Raw genomic sequence first — 24,063 nt, 5'->3', positions numbered from 1 at the left:
GGGGCGCTGCGCAGGGATTTTTTTCTGGGTCCCATATGCATCCCCAGTTAAATCTGACAGTCGATGCAAGATCACTAAAGTTTCCAGCTTTAGGATTTCGGGTTTTTTGGGTTTCATTTTATAAAGATGATAAAAACTAAGTGAATATGCAGGCTAACTACAGGCTTTTCAATATCTGCATGATATTTTCAGGGCAAAGGTGCGGGGGGGGTGGGGTGGGGGGAGCTCTGCCTTCAGAGATAGAGAACAGGTTTGTAAACCCAGCACTGCCACCTAGGCATTTGGAGCCCCATTTTCCTCCTCTGTAGAAATTCCTGGCCGATTGTGAGGATTAAATGAATTCATAGTTAGATTAATTGACTGATGAGATAGATAGAGCTTCTGCTTCCACAAATGTCAGTTTTCGTCTTTACCCGACTCCACTCCACCCCATACCGAGGGATTGAACTCAGGAGGCACTCTACCATTGAGACAAATTTCCTGCGCTTTTTTTTTTTTTTTTTTTTTTTTTTTTTTTTTTGAGACAAGGGTCTTGCCAAATTGCCCAAACTGACCTCTAATTTGCGATCCTCCTGCCTCAGCCTGGGTAGCTGGGATTACAAGGGTGTGCCACCGTGTAGGGTAGTATCAATTTTCTTTTCTGCTGGTAAATTCTCTTCATGTGCTAGTGGTGATTGTGCACACATGTAATCCCAACGACTGGGAAGGCTGAGAGAGGAGGATTGCATTGCAGGCCAACCGTGGCAATTTAGTGAAATCCTGTCCCAAAATTTTTTAAATGCAAAGGGCTTGAAATGTTGCACAGTGGTAGAGTACCACTGTCACTTGGTTCAATCATTCATATATATCTCACAATGGGTGTTGCCAGTGTAAACAATGTGAGTTCGTTTTAAGATTGGAATATTCAGGAAAGTGTTTTTAGAACTGAATATGCATGAGAGAAATCAAACACCTGTTGTACACAATTAATTTATAAATTGATAAAAACAAAACATTAGAAGGCAGACTCAAGAATAGAACTATCTTTTTTTATGAACTGTGGTTAAAACTTGCTTCAATGGACTCAAAAGTGTTTTAAAATCCCAATCCCATAATATGTTTTTCTCTTAGCAGCCCAAAGCCTTTCCCCTTATAAACTTCTTGTTTATAAGGAAAACAGCATAACAAACAATGGATACCAAAAGTTTTATTCAATAACTGTACAAAATCAAAAAAATTCTACTCAGTCACTGTGATGGTTAATTTTATGTATCAGCTTGCCTGGGTCACAAAGTACCCAAATATTTGATCAATCATTATTCTGGGTACTTCTGTGAGGATGTTTTTGGATAATATCAACATTTAAATCAGCAAACTGAGTAAAGCAGATTGCTCTCCCTAAAGTAGGTGGGACTCACCCAATCATTTAAATAACTGAAAAGAACAGAAAGTCTGATCCTCCCCCAACCAAGACAGAAATCACCCTACCTGACAGTCTTTGTATGGTATATTAGTTTTTCCCCACCTTCAACTTGAACTGAAAACATTGGTTCTTTCTTGGTCTTGAGGCTGCCAGCTCTATAATCATATGAGCCAAGTCTTATCAATCCTCTTCCCCCACTCGATATATATGTACACACACACACATTCTATTGATTCTGTTTTCTGGGAGAACACTGTTATAAGTGCTAATAGAAAGACCATTAAACAGACAAAAAGATCTAGTTTCTTCTGGGTCACACTGTATATCCATCTGCAAAATGATAGCCAGTGTCTCAACAAATAAGCCATATCACTCCCCAAAATCCAATTCATTATTTTATCCTTCCACCTTCTTATCTTTCGAATAAGAATCCACCAACAACTTCTTTGAAATCAATACTCTCTGACCTAAGAGGCTGTTTGCTGCACAAATAGTCAAGTCTTCCATTATAATGGTCTTGTGGGGGAAAAAAAAAAACTGTTACTTTTTTCTCATGGGGCCTCTCTGAATCTCAGGAAAGTATTCAAAATGGCCAACGCAACAGACTGGCTCTTCTGACTCATCTGCCACAACAGACCTATTCCTCTGTCTCTGTCTGTTCAAGGCTACACACAGCTGAGTTGCTCTGTTATAGCTGTGCTTCCTAACTGTGCTTCTGAGGATCCTCAGAATTATGGCTGCTGTATTTAAAATTCCTGTACCTGATTATCCTCAATATGTAAATTGGCTTTTGAAAAATGTACATTTGCTCTGAATGTCTCCAAACTATGTTATAAACATTATCAAGAAAATAAAAAAAGATGGCATATGTGACCCCTCTGCCCTACCCCAGCTCCTGAAGAAAGAAGGAAGGGTGTATGATTTTATTATTTTTAAAAACCTGACTTTGCGGGCTAGAGGTCTAAACTGAGAGTGAGAAAGAGAAGGATGGGGCCAGAGGTGTGTTGTGGGGGGTGGGGTAAGGGGCAAACAATCCTTGATAGAATAAGTAAGAAGTCAGGGTCTGAGGATCTAATTGCATCACTGAAAGTCCAAATGCAGGATGAATCAGAAGCAAGTACTCAAAAATATCCCCTTGAGTAGAAGACCCTTTCCCTGAATCTTGAGGACACATGTTCAACATCACCTAAACTGAGCATTTGCTTTTCAGGGTTATGGGAACCCTAAAAGAAAGGCAGGGTTCAGAATTGAGCCCTAAAAAAGAAGTGGTACAAATTGAAATCACACAAGGATCTGGATTTCAGTTAAAGGGAAGAGATGTCGCAGGATGAGGTGTGGACCAAGAGACTGATATCCAGAGTCCCCGGGCTGGATGTCATGGGAGCGGGACACAAGGCACAGTTCTAAAAAGAAGGAGCCTTGAGCCCCTGAAGGGCCGGGCCCAGGTCAGAGGGCCAGGACATCCCTGGGGGAAGCTCTGGGGCCTGAGGAGGTAGTAAGGAAGGGTTCACCTTCAGGGACACATCTCCATTAGCATGGCCCTTTCCTTCTGGCTTGGGGACAAGTGAGTCCTCTGATTTCTGGAGTTCTGAACAGATGATTAGAGGCGCTATGTTCTTCCCTCCATCATGAAGACAAGGTTCAAAGAAAGGGCGAAGGGGGCCAGAGAAACTATGAGTGAAAGTAAAGATGTGGGATTTGTCAGTCACGTTGTAGAAGGAGATGATTCCCGCTTCATAGTCCAGGAAAATCCCCACACACCTCGGCGGCTCTTTCAGGCGGAAGGAGGTCTGCGGGGAGGTGAGAGCTTGGTACTCATTACCACGACTCTGTCGCAAAAGCCAGTGTCCATTGGCGGGCGAGGCAGTGACCTTCCCCTTCCTGCTCACCGACTCGCTACACACCCCAAGGATCCATTTGGTCTTGTCTCCCACATACACTTCCCAATAGTGACAGCCAGCCGTGAAGTACTCAAAGCCCAGAACACTGACGACGAAATCAAATCTCTGGGGGTTGTCAGGCACAGGCTGCTTTCTGTCACCAAGCTTCACACATCTCCGATCCTCAGATAGGATGAGTTTGGGATGTGCTGTGTCTGGGTCCAGGGTCACTGCCACTGCAGAAAGTCACAGAGAAATGAGGATTGGGAAGACTAGGTCTTAAGGGATTTTGGGGGGTGTCTTTGGAAAGAGCCATAATCTCTAGGTCTGCAATCACCATCATTGACCCATTTCTTTTCAAGCCTCCTTGTCCCTGCCACATAAAAACCAGAACCATAGAATACTATCTTTCAAGAAGTTGGTCACCTGGCAGGGTACAAAGAGGGGAAAGTGCTTCACCTGTCTGTGAGGCTTCTTTAATCCTTAGGAAATAACATCTTTGTCTTTGATGTTCCAAAGAAATCTAATGAATGATTTAAACATAGACTTTGATGTTAGACTCTACAGCCACATGTCTCAGTCCCAGCTCTGCCATATGCTAGTCACATGACCTTGGGTTTCTTGATCTTCTCTAAGCTTAGCTTCATTATCTGTAAAATGGAACTACTAACAGAGCCTACATCATAGAGCTGTCACATAGATTGCTGAACTAATGCATGAGATTATGCCACATTCCTACAGAGAGTGGAATTGTTGCCTAAAATTATTAGTAGTATAGAGAAACATAATTCTTGCTTGAATTGTTGGTTATGAAGCTCGCAGTGAGTCTCACTTTTGCCCCAAATAGAGGAAACACATTCTTCTTGGGGAGTTAAATACACAAAATCTATATTCTGTTGAGATGGTGGGAGTAATTAGACTGTGAATGTGAGACAGGAGGCTTTGTGAGTTCCAGAATTCCGACCAACGTGACCCAGTATTCTTTCAAGTGATCATTTCAGAGAGTATAAACGGGAGGGAATTAAAGTTCCTGGAAATGAGCTCAAAGCAGTGAAAAGAACCAATCTACTCAAACAGCAGTAGAATTGCAAATTATAAGGAATAAATTGAAAGAGAAACTTAAAGCCATTAGCACACCTATAATCCCAGCTACACTGGAGGTTGGGGCAGGAGGATCACAAGTTCAAGGTCAGCCTAGCAACTTAGTAAGATTCTGTCTCAAAATTTAAAAACAAAAATTTAAAGGATTGGGGATATAACTCAGTGGTAGACTGAACCCCTGAGTTCAATCTCCAGTGCTGTGAGAGGAACAGGAAACATTAAAAGATGTAAATCTTTTAGAATAAAATTATGAACTTTTTCATAGTCCATATTATTGGGGTATCTTGCCAACCCATACGCTTCTTCTTTGAGAATCTTGTCACTATCACCCAAGAAAATTGGTCCACAGAAAAAGAATGTGAATGTGACAGGTGTATATAAAGAGGAAAAACAGTAACTATTTATCTGATTGTAGTATAGGAAGGACTTTCCAAATCTGAAAGCACTGAAGAGACCACACAGGAAAATATCAATAAAATTGACTTCATAAAAATAAATGCTTGTGTATCCAAAATGTTATAAGGAAATTAAAATGCAAATGAAAAATAATTAAAGGGAACGGGAGCAAACAACTCACAAAGAAGAAATACAAATAACTGATAAACTTAAGGAAAAATCTCAAAAATCATAAAAAATGTGCAAAAAAATCAAACCTAATATTTATCAGTGTTCTAAAAGAGGGTAAACTTTCTAAATCTAAATGTGACTCTTAAAAATCAAAGTTTAAAAAATTTTTGATAATCAAATAAATGGATTTGATTAAAAAAATTTTAAATTGCAGTCTGTATTAGAAAGGAATGGAGCCAAATCTAAGGCTACAGAAGAAAATGATCCTCCTGCCCCAACCTCCAGAGCCTTCAGGAGGATGGGTTCTGAATGTGAATCAATCTGATTAGTATAACTTACCAAAATGTAGCCGGGCTCTTCTCCAGCCTGAAAGACATAAAAGAAGTGCCACAGTTGGGTCATGAATATCTCCCAAAGATCTGTGTATTGAAGGCTTGGTCTCAACCTGTGGCCCTGTTAGGAGGTGATGGAAGGTTTAGGAGATGGGGCACAGTGGAAGGAAGTTAGGTCCTTGGGGATATGCCCTTGAAGAGGATATTGGGATTCTGGCCCATTTTCAGTTTCTCTCTTTGCTACCATGAAGTGAGCAATATCTTCTGCCACACACTCTCACCATGATGTACTGCTTCTCCAAAAGCCCAGTCAACGGGCCAACCAATTATTGACTAAAACCTCCAAAACTGTGAGCCAAAACAAACCTTTCCTCCTTACAAGTTGTCCATCTCAAGTATTTTGTCGTAGTAACAGAGAGCTAGCACAAGGGAATTGTTAAACCAATAAAGAAATCAAGAACTCTCTTAGGGTGGGGATCAAACATAGGGAAAGTGCATCTCACTCACCTGAGTTGGCTGCAGCTCTTTTCAACTCTATGGAAGAAGAAACAAAGCAGGTGAGCTATCACTGAGAACCTCAGGACAACAGGAGATAAGTTGATATGGAGGTTATAAGAATACGAGAAACTTACTCAGTTCCATCCGGAGTTTCTCTAAAGAGTAAAAATAGTTGAACAAATCAGATCAAGGGCTACTACATATCCACAATGCTACTGTCCCATCCTACCCACAATCCTAGAGCAGATCCTCAATAGGCATACTCTAGAACTTCCCCATTAAGAATGTCTATAATGGCAATATCTTCCAGCTATGGGCCTTGGGTCCCCAAAGATACAGCAGAAGGTTAACAAATTTTTATGTGAGCCAAACCTTACCAGCAGACAAATAACTAATGCCTCTCATATCCACAGGTAATGACAAAATAAATGTGTATAGATTATGGTGGGAAAAGAATAAAACATAAGTTCATTTAAAACTATCACTGAGGGCTGGGGTTGTGGCTCAGCAGTAGAGCGCTCACCTAGCACCTGTGAGGCCCTGGGTTGGATCCTCAACACCACATAAAAAAATAAATAAGCGGCTGGGATTGTGGCTCAGCGGTAGAGCGCTTGCCTAGCACGGGCGGGACCCGGGTTTGATCCTCAGCACCACATAAAAAAAATAAAGGCGTTGTGTTGTGTCCATCTACACCAAAAATAAATAAATAAATAAATAAATAAATAAAGGTATTGTGTCAGTATACTAACTACAACTAAAAAAAATTAAATATTTTTAAAAAAACTATCACTGAATCTCTGTTAGATTTTGTCATGTATATTTTCTCCTTGTAAAACAAAATTGACATGTCACATGTCTTCAGATATTTTTTAAATAACAAAAAGATATTCTTATAGATGAAATGGTGGAGGCACCCTGCTCCAGCATATTCAGTCAATGGGGATCCGTCTGCCTTGGACGCCACATAAGGAAAGGCCATGACAGGGTGATAAAAGATACTTCCACATGGTTTCACCCATGGGAGCCATTTCTCCTCTTGGTAAAACATTTCCCATTTAGAGACTGGATAACAGTTATGCAAGAAAGAGAAGCTGGGAATACTTGAGAAAAGAAGACTCCGAGAGCCAAGGAATTCCCAATCTCATGGCTTGAATTATCTTGCCCCCTCCCTTCTATCCCAGGAAGTGAAACTGAAATGCTCATCCAAAAGCAGGGATGTCAGCATAAGGAAGTTGTGCTATGGAGGAGTAGAACTTACTCAGGCCTTTATGGAGTCTTCCTAAAAAACAAGAGAGAGAGAGAGAGAGAGAGAGGAAGGAGTGAGTGATTGGTTCTTGCCCCTTTATCCCTAGGGCCCTAGAAGGCTCACCATCTCTCCCACCATGATGTACTGCCTCCACCCCCAAAAATGGAAAGGGATAATTTTCCATTAGTCCCTAAACCAATACCAATACCATGTCCCATAAATCAGACTCAGGAATCCAGTGGTGCTGGTACCACCTTCTCTGCTCCATCCTAACCCAGATTTTGCTTCCTCTTTTCTCTTCTCTTTTGAATGTCTGGTTTCATTTCTGCTGTCTGAGTGTTTCCATATGTTTGTAATTGTGGTAATATAGCCTGCTACCCTTTTAGAGTCTGCTGTTGATGATATCATAAATGTATGATATCATATTTGTCACAAATTATTTTTCATTTGCATTGTGTTTTAGCTAGTGTAAAACTAGTTAAAAGCCTGGCATCAACTTGTTGATGTGGCTTTATGATTCTCTACAGCAACTCCCTGAAGTTAAAATTTTCACAAATTTGGAGGCTGCAGGAGTTTGGGATCATGCTTCACATGCTATGGGAGAGTCTTTGTGGTTTCTCTGGCAGGGTCATCTGGTCCACTTGTTCCCCTACCTTTCATTGGCCCTCCCAGAGAATTAGCATCAAACACCTGAGTCCACCACCAGGCCTTGGGCTAAGGGCTGAGCATGGTTAGGCATTTGGTTTTAGAGCAAGGAGGCTAAGTATGTCACAGCTCTTTAGGAGCTTATTGATTCTTTTTTCTCCACATTTTTATTGGTGTATTATAGTTGTACATAATGATGGGATTTTTTGGTTACATATTAGTACATGCACACGGTGGAACACTAAGGGGCTTATGGGTTCTTGTTGCAACTTCCACTACTAACAGCTTCCGTCGACTGTGTCATTTTCTCATACTGAGGCATGTTATGAATCCTCTCAAGAATATGAGTGGCATAGAAGTAGTATTCCTGTTTTACAGAGGCATGGTCTGAAGCTCAGAGGGACATGAAATTGGTTCAAGGTCATCCAGTCAGTAAGTGGCCAAAGAGGCAGGATTCAAACCCAAGTCTGTCTGATTCCTTCGTCAGAGGCCCTCAACAATTGGCCTAGGCAGAATGGCCAGAGTGTCTGCTGTGTGCACCCACATTCTTATCAACTTGGAGGAGATATAAGTGGGGGAAGAGAAGAGCTACCAACATCATTGAATTTGGAGCCATCTGGGCCAGTGACTTGTCTTCCCAGAGAAGCTTCAATAGAGAGTCTAACTTTTACCCTCAGTGGTTCACAGCACACATTCAATTAATGAAAATGAAACGGCAAAAAGGGAAAGGAGTTCCAGGCACTATGATAGATTGTTGTTGTTGTTGTTGTTGTTTTGTTTTTTGGGGGTTTTTTTGTACCAGGAAGTATTTCTTCTGAGCCACACCCCCAGTCCTTTATATATTTTGTTTTGAGACAGGGTCTCACTAAGTTGCTTAAGTTCTCACTACGTTGCTGATGCTGGCTTTGAACTTGTGATCCTCCTGCCTTCGACTCCCAAACCACTGGCTTTACAGGTGTGCACCACTGCACCCAGCAAAATTGTCTTTTTTAATACTGAAAACAATCAGATAAGAGAACTTATTATTTCCATTTTACAGATGAGGAAACCAAAACTCAGAGCAGCAAAGTGACTTTTCCAAGACCTGTAAGTAAGTAGCAGACTAGGTGTCACAGAGCTTGTGATGCTTCCCTTGTACCCTCTTTTCATGCCATGATCGTAAGGACTCTTAAGATCCTCATACATCCCATATAAACATATCAATATGTTTTAGATGATATGCAGATTTCTTTTTCAGTGATTGGTGGAAAGGCTGATAAAGACAGCTTATGATGATCCAGACCTATTCATTTTGATCTGATGGCCTCCCCTCACTGCCATCAGATCCATAGCCCCTTGATGCTGGAAACTAAATTCCAATAATATTAATTGACTGTTGGTAATTATGTATAAAGAGAAAGAATATGTTACTTGTTCCTTATATTCCTTATATTTTACTTTAAATATATAATTACCTTTTTCTTTTGCATGGTCTGCAAGAAGATTTTCTAGAGGAAGGAAAGGAAAAGAAAATGAGATTCTTTGCTATTACTTTGACAATTCCTACTGGTTTACCTGCTCTTGAACCTGTGCACTTCCGTCCATCTTCTCCACTCCCTGATCTAGTCCTTCATCATCTCTTATCTGGGCAACAGAAACGGCAATTCAATTGCCCCCTACATCCTATATTACTCTTTCTGATTATCTTCTCAGAGAGAGATTTCCAAAACACAACTCTGATCAGAAGGTCCCCATTCATTGCTTTACCACTGCTCTTAGGAAAGAGACTAGAATCCTTAATATGACCCACAAGGCCTCCCATGATCCAGCCCTATCATCTCTCCCCTTTGCTCTGTGCCTTATCAGCTCTTCACTTAAATACTACTCTCTCTGACCATCCTTCAAGTCAAACATTACAATCTCAGGCCTCAAGCTGCTTGATTCCTCCTGCTCGGCTTTCATAGAACCTTTTTTGTAGCATTTGTACATATTTATTTGTGTAAATATTTAATTCATATAATCTTCCTGGCTAGTTTGAAAGTTCCAGAAGGGCAGAATCTTTGTCTGCTTTTGCTCACCATTGGATTTCCCAAATCTAGTATGATCCAGGGTCTTTAGTAGACCATTATCAATTATGTATTGACTGAATAAAAGCTTCTCCATGTTTAACCTGTGAATAATGAGCTCACAGGCAAAAATCACCAAACATACCAGAAGGCAAGCTATTAAAATAAAAGCTTCTAAAAACCAGAAGCAATGGATTTAGATTCCATCACCACCCCACCAAGGACAGTGGAAGATGGAATTTTCAGGTATACGACTTATATTAGTGGATGCTGGGTATACAAAATTCAGCAAAACAGAAATATTTCCCCCACACAGCCCAGGACACTTACCTACCTCCATCACCTGTTCATAGAGAAGCTTCTCTAGAAGGGAGAGAGAAAAAGGGGTCAGCTGGTCTTTTTTTCTTTCCTTTTTTTTTTTTTTTTTTTTTGTGTGTGTGTGTGTATGGTGTTGGGAATTGAACCCAGGGCCTTGTGCATACTAGGCAAGTGATCTACCAACTGAGCTGTACCCCAGCCCTCAGCTGGTCTTTAGGGAGGGTTTTTACTAACAAGCTAATTGTCCCAATATGGACCAAGGGTGTGTGCCCATTTGAAAAGATTAGAGGGAGAGGTGTTGGATTATACAACTCTCCAAGTCCATTGCAATCATGAGATCCTGTGAATGTGATCATTTTAATGAGAGTTTTATCCAAAGAGTATGATTGGATTTCCTAATTAGAAGGCTCTAATTTATTCATTTATTAAAAGGCTGAGGTGACTGATTATTGTCTAATACCTCAAAGGATAAGAATTCATAGCTCTGCCAAGGGCCTTTCTGCAGTTTATTTTATTCCCTTTGCAATGTGAGTCCCCGGGGCGTGGCTCCATCAGTATTCTCCCAAACAACTTGCAGGGTCTCCAACCTATAGATAAGCATCCTGCCTATATCCACTTCCTCCTGGTCTTTTCCCAACCTGGGCTCCCTTCCACCTATTTACCTCTTGATCTTCTTTGCTTCCAGATGAGGCAAATGCCTACTGTGATGAGGAGCCCCAGGACAGGCAGGACCACAGCCAGAGCCACTGCTGAGGAGGAGAGCATTCCTGGGGATGGGGCTGAAACAGAGACCACTAATGAGCACTCCCAGGAAGACATCTGAGAGCTGCTACCTGCCTCAGATGCAAACAGTCAGGTGCATCCCAGCCGCCTTCATCACCTCTAGGGATGACCATCACCTCTTGGTCATCATCTGACCAAGATGGGTGAGGCTCTTTGTTCTCTTGGTAACTCAAACCCTGGAGGACATTAAAGGTAAGTGGGATTTAATGTCTCAGGAAGGGTGTTGATAGCCCTGCCTGAAGTCCATGGGTTCAACTCAGCTTCTCAACCACCATCTCATCCTGCCCCAAACTCAATAGAAAAATAATTCTGCCGGCTGGGGATGTGGCTCAAGTGGTAGCGCGCTCGCCTAGTGTGCGTGAGGCACTGGGTTCGATTCTCGGCACCATATAAAAATAAAAATAAAGATATTGTGTCCACCTAAAACTGAAAAATAAATTTAAAAATAATCCTGGGACCTGCAAGGGCTCTGCTGAGTAATCACCCAGAGCCTTCTCATGAGCCGGTCTGCTCCCACTACCTCTCCCTTCAGACCTCTTTGCTCTGGTCTGGAACAGCAGAAAGCAACCTCTTTGCACCCAGCACAAGAAGGAGCAGCAAAATAAACTCTAGGTGCTATAGCAGCAGGCCTAAAACCTAAGCAGGAGAGGAAGGAGGAAAGGAAGAAGAAAGAGAAAAAAAGAAAAGGAGAGAAGAAAGAGGGCTATAACAAGTGGTGGCAAGCCCAAACTGGGTGTGTCTCCTTGCTCAACCATGGTGTGACCCTAGGCTAGAGATCCAGCCTGGTTCCCCTCATCTGTAAAATGGGGGTGATAAGGGTCCCCATCCCCAAGGGCTTGGAGAGACATAAAGATCAGTCAGGTTAAGCACTTAGCATCCAGAGAGGGACAGTGGCAGTAGAAAGAAAAGAGGGGAGGGGAACAGAAGGATAAAAAAGGAACACAATTAGCAAATGTCCATGACCCCTCTCCACCCCAAGACTCCAGCCACCGTCTATCTTTCATGGCTTTAAAACCACTGTTCTCGGCCATATGACTCCTTATTTCAAGGGTCTTTTAAAAAGGTGTATACCCTTTAATTTATTAATTCTACTTCCAGAAACACATTCTAAGAAAATAATCAGAGTCACCTCTCAAACACATGCAAAAACGTTCATCACATCATTAGTGGTAATGTGAGGAGAAATTGGGAAACATTCAGAACTAGGTTTTGATTGATCTTAGTCTTCTATAGCTGTACAATGGAATACTATGCAGCCCCTAAAATCATAAGAAGAGTTACTTAAGGACATGGACAAAATATACTCATGATGGGAAGTGAAGGGAAATCCCAGTACAAGAATACATACACACAAGCACACACAGAGACACACACAGACACCATTCAGCAGTACATGCAACTATTAGTCTTGTAAGAAATACACCAAGATGTTAGCAGTATTTCTCTACAAGTTGTGACATCATAGGCCATTTTTTGGTTTCTTTAAAATCTTCTATACTTTCAAGTTTTCTACAATATACGAGCTTTATTCTTAGAAATTAAAGCATTTGAAAGGTCTTTATAAGGTTTCCAGTAGGGTAGGAGTTTCCTTCAGACCTATCACGTGGCCTTTACCTTCTATAAGCATGGCTGTGGTCTTCTCTCGGCCAAGGACCATGTTACGGATGGTGCAGGACACGTTCCCCAGAGTGTTGTCCCTGATTCTGCTGGACACTGCTGTTTGGAAGAGTCCGGTTGCGTCCAGGGTGTGATCCTCAGACAGGGATAGAAGCCTCCTGCCTTCCGGGTCCCTCCATTGGGCCCAAGGCTGTGGGAACCATCCCACCGACCTGCACACAAGCTGGATCCAACCAGCATTGTAGCCCTTCATGTGGATGTAAGGATCAGAACCTAGAACTGGAGAGCAGAGACTACCTGGCTGAACCATCCCAGAAATAGATTGACAGGGCCTCAGCAAGGGCATGGTTCTAGCCAGAGCCCTCGTCTACTTCTGATGAACTGTTATTGACACTTTAATGCCTACTTTCTCCTCACTCCTCCATTCTCCTCCCAATGGGATAAGACAGTGTCTAGCTTTACCCAAATATAATTGAAATCCACCCAAAGCTGTAAGTGCCCATGATACCTGGTCTTCTGATACCTTGTTCCCCACTTTCCAGGATTTTAAAAAATTTTTATTGATTGATTGATTGTAATACTAGGGATTGAACCCAAAGACACTTTACCCCTGACCTACAACCCCAGCCCTTTTAATTTTTTTTATTTTGAGATAGGATCTCACTAAGTTGACAGTGCTAGCCTCAAACTTGCGATCCTCTTGCCTCGGCCTCTCCAGTTGCTGGGATTACAGGGATGTACCACCACACCCAGTTAGCACCTCAGTCCCTTTTAAAAATTTATTTTGCACCCCAAAGGACCTGTGTTTAGAAAGAGTCTTTGGGGGCTGAGGATATAGCTCAGTAGGTAGAGTGCATGCACAAGGCAACGGGTTCAATCCCCAGCACCACAAAAAAAGAGAAAAAAAAAAAAAAAAAGAAAACCAGAAGAGTCTTTGTACCACCTATTGTGTTTTTGGTTTTCAGGGCTGGGGATCAAACCCAGGGCCTCACTCACACCGACTTGGTGAGTACTCTAACTCTGAGCCACTTCCTCAGCCCTTGTATATTTTAAAGGAATTGATTTACTTGCTCTTTTCAGAGTATGACTAAGCTATGACCAAAATCAGTGTGTGACCAGATGGAAATGGTATCACTCAAGCAAATGCAAAGGACTTGGGTTGGGTTGAGTTTTGGGTAGGCTGATTTTTTAAATATTGAAGATAGTTTGAGAAACACTGCCTCTACCTTCCTGGCTCTTTAAGTATTCTGGAAGCCCAGAAGAGGACCCATTCAGTATATCCACGTCACATCCAGGATTCTGGTCCTTGAGGACTTTTCCTTACAATTGTAGTTACGAGTTCCTTAATAATAAGAGCGAAGAACCAGGATCTGCATTGCACAGTGTTTTTCAAAGTCCCTGTCCCTTCCTCATCAGAAACAGAGTCACTGCTTCCACCAAAATCAGTGGGACCAAATGGTAAGGCTGAACCATCCAAGCAGTCAAAACTGTGCTTGCAGATCAAAGAAAATTCTAGATAAGGAGGGACAAAGCAGGTATTGACAAAGCCTATCTAACTGCCACAAATGACCCCAGGCACCTCAAGCCCATCCTAACCTGCAACCTGAAGAGTCACGGTCCCCTCTCGACTCAGGTTTCCGACCTGGATCTGACATTGGTATGGACCTCGATCCTCAAGGGTCACATTGCGGATCTGTAGAGTGACTTTTCCCTCTTGGATGTCTCTCACCAGCGTCGTCCTGCCCTTATATTCCGGAATCAGATCTTCATCCCTGTCCTTTCCATCCCGGAACACGTGAACAGACTGGGAGCGTTGCGATTGGGAGGGCCGCAGCCACCTTATCTGCATGGGCATCGACACCGGCCAGAGAGACAGAGGGCAGAGCAGCTCGGCTGTGCCCCCTAGCGGGGCGAGGTGGAACTTGCTGACATCTCCTGGGAGGCGCCGGGAAGGGGGGGCGGGAAAGATAATAAGGATCTGGGAGGGGAGGATGCAGGAGGAACGACTTCGGAAGGGATGGAAAGAAATGTGGCAGAAAGAACTTGGGAAGGGATAAGAACGGGGATATACTGGGGGAAGGATATAGCCTACGAAAAGCACTGGGAAGGATTGGGAGAAAAAGGGAACCCCCAAAGAAATAAGATCTCAAGCCACGCCTCCTCATTCTGGAGACTCCAAGGTCAGACGTCTTGTCCCTGGCAGGGAAAGAAATTCCTGAACTCCTACCTGACAGGTGCGCAGGCATCTGCAGGATGACCAGAGTGATGAGGCAGCTAGAGAACCAGGAGCCAGGGGAACTTGCCATCTCCTTCCGAACTAAGACAGACAAGAGAAAAACTCTGGTGAGCTTGACAGGAGAGACCGTATCACCTAGGAGGTGGGGCTGAGACCCAGACCCCATGGCCTGTGTTCAAGAACTATACAGACCTGCTTCCAAGTCCAGCTCCACTACTTACTCCCTTGTAACAGGGTGACTGAACTTCTTTGAAATGCTGTTTCTTCATTTTTATAATGGGTACAATAACCATGCCTCCTTGCAGCATTATTGTGAAGGTAGAAGGAGCTAAGTGCTCTGGGAGCCTTAAATCTATAAAAACTGTGAATGAGGATAATGATGGAGATGAGATGAGTGAACACTGAGTATGATTTAGAAGGCAAAAGGAAGAGTCTGGGAGAATGAGAACGTATACCCAAAACTAAGCAAGTAAGTACTAGTCAGACTACTGGCCTCTTGCATTTAGTTTCCAGGCCAGGCTTGAGAAATGCCTGTTTCAAACTAATCTTCACCCACCATATAGCTTGGAGCTCCTCCCTAACGGCCTTTCAAGTTGACATGCAACAAACTAATCTTCAAGCTCTTTCCCGTTCATCATAAAGGTACTAATCCTACAAACTCGGGGTCTGGAGTTGAAAAGACTTGGGTTAAAGTCTTAACTCTACCCATTTACTATCCCCAGGAAAGCTGTATAACATCTGCACCTTTCAGGTTCCTAACCTATAAGAGGAGGCCTTCACAGGAGAGTGAGAGGATTCAAAGGCAGGAAAGCGCAAAGCACAGACCACAGCTGCACACAGGACAATATGGAGATGTTATTATTACTGAACTATCCCTGGAAGGTAGAGATCACTGTGTGCACTGCCCAAGGGACACCCCACAGTGTTCCTACTGTGAAACTCTGCCCCCACCTACTTGCTACTGTCTGAGACTCCTTCAACAGGAAACAGAATTTCTCATGCTACAGTGAGGATAAAGTTTATATATAGTCTTGGAAGACAGAACTCTCAAATTCTCACAGTTTCAGATCCTTTCCAAAGAGGAGGTTTTTGTAGAGGTCAGCAAGCCTGTTCTCACAAGGTCATAGATTGGACACAAATGAGACTTGGAAGGGGTGTCAAAGGGAGAAGCCAAAGGTGAACTTCAAGCTCTGAACGCATTATTGCTTCAAACATCCAATTCTGTTTTTCTCATGGTTTAGAGTTGGTTTTGTTTTTTAATCATGATGCATACAACATACCCTGTAATCCCACATAACAGGAGGCCAAAGTGAGGTTAAGATTACATTACGACAATTCATATTCATTCATTCATATTCTCTCTCTCCCTCCCTCCCTCCCTCCTTCCCTCCCTCCCTCCCTCCCCAACCCACCCCACCCCATCTCACCTACTTACCTACAAGTTATCAGTTACTCAGAAACTGAACAAAAAAAATTAAGTACATGAGAAAAACTCTCTACCTAATTATGATTGAAGTTGAAAGTAAGTAGGGTCCAGGATCCCCACAATTTAACAATAATTATCAAATGATTTGTGAATATGAAAAAGTTTAATTCATCAAGAAATCCCCACAATTCTCAAAACCCTCAACTTCTTAGTAATTTTAAAACACACCCTAGTAGATATATCCAGTATGTGACCCAGAACTCCCAGCTAAACAGGGGCTGCCTGAAATCAAATAAGAGGGGACCTGAATTCCTAGGTGCAGACAATTAATGAAGTGCTTAAGAGGTTCTAGTCCTGGCTTTGCCATTTCCTAGCTGGTGACCTTAGACAGCTTAATTTTCATCTCCAAACTTCCTCTCAAACTTCAGGGATTGAACTCAGGGTACTCGACCACTGAGCCACACCCCCACAGAAAATGAAGTTAATAATTGTACCTACCTTGTAGAGAGGGTTATAGTGAGGATCAAAGAAATACATGTGAAGTGATTTGCCCTGGACGCTGGAAATTTAAAAAGCAAGTGAGGTTCTATCAGGTTGTTGCTCTGTGTAAAAAGGCAATTGAGGTGACTTCAGGAGAGGAGTCTCCCTGAAGCACATCACCAAGCTGCCAATGAATGGAAAGCAGCCCTATGAACAGACGAACCTAAGAAAGGATGACGTCAGAAGTAGAGTACTCACTCTCCAGTCACAAGAGCAAAGCAAGGGAAAACCATGATTAAGCATCACTTGTCTTCCTTTGAATACTCAAATATGATAAACAGCAATAATACCCAGCGTCGTCACACACATGGGCAAACTCTCTTTCACAAGGACAATTTAGCAATAATTATAAAATGATTCAAGAATATGCCAAGTTTTAATTCATAAATTTCACTTCCAGAAAATGATCCCAAGGAAATAAATAAGGATTTGCATAGGGGTTTAATGATGAGGATGAGCATCACACAGTTATTCATTAAAAAAAACAACAACAACAACTAAAAACAACCTACTAAAATGGGAACAGTTAACTATTTATGGTACATTCTTACAATGGAATACTACAAAGCATTTCATAATCACATGGGAGAAAAATCTTTAACAGCCCTGAGGAATTGTCACTACAATAAGTTTTTAAAAACTATATATAGTATGATGATTTGGAAGAAAATAGGCAAGAATGTAGATATTAAACAGTGGCTACTCCTGAGTGTAGGGAGAGGATTAAGGTCATCCTATGGTTTTTGTTGTGTATTTTCCAAATTTTCTGCCTCAAATATATAGTATTTTGATTGTCAGAAAACAAAGTTATTAAGAGGAGGAGGAGATGCCTGATCAAGAAGGGAAGGAGGATGGTAGAATGTGATGGACATCATTATACAAAGCACATACATGAAGACTTGAATTAGGTGTCAACATACTTTATATACAAACAGAGATACAAAAATTGTGGTATATATGTGTATTAAGAATTGTAATGCAAAAAAACCACAAAGTACATGTATAAAGACATGAATTGGCGTGAACATACTTTATATACAGAGATATGAAAAATTGTGCCCTATATGTGTAATAAGAATTGTAATGCTTTCCACTGCTGTCGTGTATTTTAAAAAGAAAAAAGAAGAAGGGAAGGAGAAAGAACAGAAGCAGAGCTGGAGGTCCCCATGGAGTCGAGTACACAGATGCTGTAGGTAGCTACAGTAGTAGCTCAGTGGGGACCTCTAGCCCACAGTGTAGAGGGTAAGATTAAGAAGCACTGCCAGTGGGTATTTTTTAATGGATGTAAGAACCATTTGGTCACCATATGGATTTCTAGGATTGATTCTTCTGATCTGATTGGCCAGAATGGCCCTTCCCCCATCATGTTCTCATGTAACATGTATGAACATTATAGTACTCACTATTATATTAGTGTATGACTGAATTAACATGGACATACATGTCCATTTTTTCTTTTTTGGTACCAGGGATTGAACTCAGGGGTACTCGACCACTGAGCCATATCTCCAGTCCTATTTTATATTTTATTTACAGACAGGGTCTCACTGAGTTGTTTAGTGCTTCACCTTTGCTGAGGCTGGTTTTGAACTCGCGATTCTCCTGTCTCAGCCTCCCAAGCCGCTGGGATTACAGGCATCAAATATATTTTTAATTGCAATATGGTTCTATATTAACAATAGCTCCCATTTATTGCATCTTAGATACTCTAAGAATACTGTCTTTAGTACTGACAACAACTGTGAAAGAAGATATTGTTGACCTTTTACAATTAGAACAAGCAAGGCAATTATGCACACGTTGAGGTACTATGCAAGTGAAATTGCCAGAACTTTTCTGGAAGCAGAATGCAAAACATGGGTAAATAGATGCATGAATGAATGAATGTTTGCATGCATAGATCTGTCATGAGTTACAAAATGATCAAATGATTCCTCACTTTACAGAATAATTATCATGGAATTCCTTTATGAAGATATTTCCCCTAATAAATATAAAACATGATTTTACTTCCTAAAGTTTAACATACATGCCACGATTTGGGGCTTTTTCTCTCCTATTTATTGTAAGAAAGTCTAGAAATCCCCCTCTCAATTTTGAATCATTTATAATATTCTTCGAATCTTTCTTTTTTAATTTTTAGTTGCAGATGGGCACAATACCTTTGTTTATTTATTTATTTACTTACACTCTTACTTTTTATGTGGTGCTGAGAATTGAACCCAGTGCCTTATACATGCTAGGCAAGCACTTTACCACTGAGCTATAACCCCAGCTCAGTTATTCAAATCTTTTTTCCATGCATGTATATAACCTTTTAAGAAAATAGGGTATGCTGTATCATCTTGATATCTGATATTTTCACCAAGCACTACAGGATACACATTTTCCAATACCACTAAATATTTTTAATGGCTCCAGTATTCAATCACAAACATTGAGAATTTTTAAAATAATTTCGATTGTAGGATATCTCCATTGTTTTCTAATGCATGGCTGTTCTGAACATTGCTACAAGCGATGTTCATTTGATTGATGGGCTGGAATCAGGAGGCTTAGTCCTAATGGTGGAGTGGCCCCTAACTACCTGTATGACTTTATATGGTTAAGCAAGTCATTTAAACTCTTAGGCCTTGAGTTTCTCATCTTCAAAATAGGACTTTTAATTTGCATTACCAAACTGCCCATCAGAAAGCTCATATCAATTTTCAAAGTATGATAAATTACCTATTTCCTCCCACAACCTCGCCCTCAGTAGATATTATAAATTAAAAATTTCTTCTTGTTGTTGCTTTGGTGAGTAACAAAATGGCATCTCTTTTCTAAAAATGTAATGGTCTTTCATTTTCATTTGAATTTCTTTGATAACTCATTTATTATTTGGGTTTTGTCAATGATCTGCCTATGTATTTTGTTCATTTTTTGTTGGAGGGTTTGTTTCTTAATAGTTTCCAAAATGATTCATATAAGTAAGCAATTTTTTTCCACTACACATGTTGGAAATATTTTTCCCCAGGCAGTCATTTACATTTTAAATTTGAAACTGTTGAATTTTAAAAACTTATAAATCAGAAAAAAAAAAAAAAGATTACAACAGACAGTCCCTTGCCAATCCCAAGCAGTTTAAGAAAACCCTGCCAGTCTACAAATGATCGGTCTGAAATCGCACAGCACAGGACCCAGAAGATAGTACAGGCTAAATACACATTGGTTATAATATTAATAATGATGACAGTAATAGCTAGAGTCTTTAGATAAGTCTGTCTGTCCTTGTCCCCTTTTATGTTCTTTAAATGACAGTTAATCGCTGTCCAATTTCATCCTTTAAGACATTCTTGAATAAGAAGAAAAGGGATTATTTCTCCACTGAACCTCAGAATCCCAAGAAATCTAAAGGATTAAAAAGAATGAAAAGAGGAAAGAGAACTCACCACTTCTGGGAACAGGGTCTCTTGTCCTTCAGCAACAGAGCTGGAGTTTCCAAGCCGGGAACTCTCCTTGCCCCAAGTAGGGAGGTCAGGCACCAGGCCAGAGGATCAGGAAGGGTCCCAGGAGGAGAGCCTGGGGAGAGTTCATATTTTATTCTAAAGACCAAAGCCCCAAGCCAGGGGCTCCCTCTGCCCCACTGACTCCCTTCTTGCTGTCCCTATAAACAAACAAGCAACGCCCTGCCTGCCTGTCTGTTTCTGATAAAGGAGCAGAGCAAAGAGGAGACTCCCTAAAAGCGAGGGAACCACTGGGGGCCATTGGGCCTAAGGGACCTTTATCCTGACTCCCTTTTCCTCCACTGCTCACAGCCAATAATGGTTCCCTCTGCTATAATTTGATCCTATCACACCCTTTTCGAAAAGCTTGCCCCCCTTCACCTTTCAAATCAGAGTAAATTAGAAGATTGGTTTCAGAGACACCCACGAATTAGCCACGTTCTTTAATTCACTACCTTTATCTCCAACCACACCTTGATGTGTGTTTTCCAATAAGCAAACGTGCTTACTGTCCCTCAACATGTGATAAACTCTTTCCCTCCTGTCTTAATCCATAATCCTATACCCACAATATCCATAATTTATTCTTAATAATGTATTGTATACTTGTAGTACTTTGAACTTTATAAAGATGCACTCATTACACAGTGAGTACAATGATTTCCTTTTTTCACTCAATATTATTTTCTAAATCTAGCAGGTTCTTGTGGTGGCCCATACCATGGTCCCTCAATTCATCCAGTTTCAGAGTAACTGAGACCTAAAGGCAAGCTGCCAGTGTGCCACCTCACAGGCACAGCACTTCTTTGCTTACCTGTGTCCCAGACTCTACAAAGTTTCTGTAGGCTTTTTAGCCTGTGGGCAACCCCAAAGTTCACCCAAGTTAATGCCCTAGGGGCATCAGCCAGTGGTAATGGGAGTCAGTGGGAAATGCCCCAACCTCACACCTTCAGAGGGACACTTCTGAGCCATATTCTAGTTGATTCCTTGGAGAGTTCCCAATGGGACTGAGCAGGGCAGCATATAGTCATAAGTAGCTCAATACTGCCCATTATCTCAGCTTTTCTTCCTTTTTTCTCACTCCCATTTCTAAATAAATTTGCATGGAAGGGTTTGCTTCACACTCTGCTTTAAGACACTGGAATTCACTCAAAGTACAAGGCCCAGCACCAATCTCCAGCATCTCCAAAGGAAAGAAAATGAAAGGAAACTCACCCAGATTGCTTCACGGAGTTCAAGAACATTCATTCACTGCTTTATAGTAGCAAATATATCAAGTTTGTCTGGTCCCTTGTTTAAAGAAATGTGGGTTATTTCTTTTTCTTTTACAAACAGTGATGCTCTGAAATTCTTCTTCCTTCCTTCCTTCCTTCCTTCCTTCCTTCCTTCCTTCCTTCCTTCCTTCCTTTCTTCCTTCCTTTTTCTTCTGTTACTGGGGATTGAGCCCATGGCTTTACACATGCTAGGCAAGTACTCTACCACTAAGCCACATCCCCAGACCTGAAATTCATGATAGAACCATTTCCCAGTTTCTAAGTACAAACTCCTTCAGGACTGCAGTTCTCAGTGTGTGTGGTGTGATCCATGAGCCCTGAAAATCCCTGAGACCCTTTCAGGAGGTCCACAAGGCAGGTCAAAATGATGTTCATATTAACACAATGGTGCTATTTGCCTTTTTCACTGTGTTGACATTTCAGGGACACCACAAAAGCAATGATGGACAAAACTGCTGGCAACTTAATGCACATCAATGAGTGACACCAAACTGCAGTGAAAGCTACCAATTTTATTACATCTCAACACTTGGAGACACACTTTTTCAATATTCTGTGAAATCAAAGGGGAAGGAAACAGTTCAGCTGCTTCTCAGTCTTACAACTTTCTCAAGGACACACATAGTGGTGGTTGACCTGTGGGCTGAAGAAGTCACTCAACTCACGGAGTGTCACTCTTACCTGGGAGGACAGCTCACAAACTATGGTCACTCAGACTTTGGACTTGTCGGGCATTTTCTCCCAAAGGAAAGAGGCATACCTGTTATCTCAAGAAGAACAACTGGCAGTGTTAATTGCCAAGGAGAAAATACAGTCTTTTGAGTGAAAATTAGAATTCTGAAAAACTCTTATCTGTTACCATGAGCCTAATAACTTCCCAGTAATGAAAGACCTTTCTGATGAGATTGGTAATGGTATGGCTGAGTGGGATTTCTTAATATTGTATAATGAAATGTGTCAACCTTTGGAAGATCCGCATATGTCAGTATACCAATAATTTCCAGGTGACCAATGCACATCTTGCAAAATCATGCACAGGAAAAGATCCATTCAAAATGCAAGATCTACTAGTGGGTCTTACTATAATGGAGTACAAGAAGCTCATTGCTACGGTTTCAGAGTCCATGTCTCAATTAACCTTTAGGAAGCTACCACTTGCTGAGTTTTGGCACGGTGTCAAAGAAGAGTATTCAAGATTAGCTAAAAAGGCTGTCAAAATGCTCCTTTTCCAATTATATACACTTCAATCACACAACATGCTGCTGCAGATTGGAAGAAACAGCTGATATGAGAATACAGCTGTCTCCTTAAGTGACTGTCTAGCCACTTAAGAGTTCCAGAAATATAAAACAGTGCCACTTTCCTGAAATTTTTTTTCTCAGAGAATAGTTGTTTTTTTTTTTACGAAAACATGTTATTTATGTTAACATGTAATATGCATATTATGTTTATTTTAAGTGAAGCAATAGTTATATTTACTATTTATCAGTTTTAACTTCTTTTAACCAACACATCATTGCACCCATGTATGGGGTATAGTGTGATAATTTGATACATGTACAAAATGCACAGTGATCAAGTCAGGGTAATTAGCATTTTCATCTCTTCACACATTTAACATTCATTTGTGTTTGAAAACAAAAGTTGGGAAACTTCAAACTCCTCTCTTCTAGTTATTTTGAAACATATAATAAATTGTTGTAAACTATAGTCACCCTACTGTTACCATAAGACACTAGAACTTATTCCTTCTAACTGTATTTTGGTACCCATCATAAACTTTTCTCATTTCCATCACCCCAAGTTTTAATTTCTAATCTGGCAAATTTTGAAAAGCATAACCCAAATAATTGAAGCTCTTTGAGATCCTCAATAATTTTAAGAGTGTAAAGTTTTCCTGAGAATATGTACCTGGAAGTGGTATTGTGAGGGTGTAGCTGATATTCAATTGCATTCCAAAGTGATTGTACCAACTTATAATTTAACTTTCTTTTTTATATATTTATTTTTTAGTTGAACACAATACCTTTATTTTATTTATTTGTACCTTTATTTTATTTATTTATTTTTATGTGGTGCTGAGGATTGAACCCAGGGCTTTGCACATGCGATGCGGGCATTCTACTGCTGAGCCACAACCCCAGCTCCTAATTTAATTTTCATAATTAGTATTTTTACTACTTCCTCAAGGAATGCATTAATTTTATCAAATAATCTAAATCACATTTAAAATGAATTTCTTCTCTGAAATTTTCTTTTTGGGTTTATAACCTCGGGATAAAAATAGATAAAATAGATATCACTCATTGTAATCCCCCAAATCTAGTGACAACCTCTATGATATTTTTGGCCTGTATGCTTACACACCTTTTCTTCTCCAAAACGAGGCTACAATATACATAATAATGAATAAACTCTATTTTTACTTAGGTGTACTTATAATAGTTTTAATCTCAATTATTTCTTGATTTTGTCCCTATTTTTTTTAATTTATTTTTCAGGAAAACTTGAACAACTCAGAGGTCAAAATCTAAATATTCAGTCACACTCTGCTTTAAAGAAAAAGATGCTCCTCTGGACTTCTGGCTATATAAACACGGTTCACTGAACACCAATGCATATTTCTCTCTCCTGAAATCCCACCAAAATGACAATCTTTTTTTTTTTT

General features: G+C 40.8%; 1 protein-coding gene across 2 annotated transcripts; it reads right to left on the bottom strand.

Annotated features, from left to right (window-relative positions):
- Nucleotides 1-1,170: 1,170 nt before the first annotated feature.
- On the bottom strand, nucleotides 1,171-20,272 carry Ermap (erythroblast membrane associated protein (Scianna blood group)). Of its 2 annotated transcripts, XM_027937578.2 has the most exons (13): nucleotides 20,068-20,272; nucleotides 16,595-16,655; nucleotides 14,662-14,751; nucleotides 14,031-14,369; nucleotides 12,432-12,713; nucleotides 10,697-10,813; nucleotides 10,047-10,079; nucleotides 9,126-9,158; nucleotides 7,039-7,059; nucleotides 5,915-5,935; nucleotides 5,790-5,816; nucleotides 5,290-5,316; nucleotides 1,171-3,518 (listed from the first exon to the last, which is right to left on the bottom strand). In XM_027937578.2, exons 3-13 carry the CDS (start codon nucleotides 14,738-14,740, stop codon nucleotides 2,806-2,808), a joined length of 1,692 nt encoding a protein of 563 aa, XP_027793379.1. In that variant the 5' UTR covers nucleotides 14,741-14,751; nucleotides 16,595-16,655; nucleotides 20,068-20,272; the 3' UTR covers nucleotides 1,171-2,805. The 2 variants fall into 2 exon arrangements, with proteins under 2 accessions (XP_027793379.1, XP_027793378.1); XM_027937577.2 differs by lacking the exon at nucleotides 16,595-16,655.
- Between the last annotated feature and the right edge of the window lie 3,791 nt (nucleotides 20,273-24,063).

The sequence above is a fragment of the Marmota flaviventris genome, chromosome 10, assembly GCF_047511675.1.
Source record: "Marmota flaviventris isolate mMarFla1 chromosome 10, mMarFla1.hap1, whole genome shotgun sequence".
NCBI classification, from domain to species: domain Eukaryota; kingdom Metazoa; phylum Chordata; class Mammalia; order Rodentia; family Sciuridae; genus Marmota; species Marmota flaviventris.
Note: the sequence above shows the minus strand (reverse complement) of the source record. Positions and strands in the feature narration are given on the sequence as shown.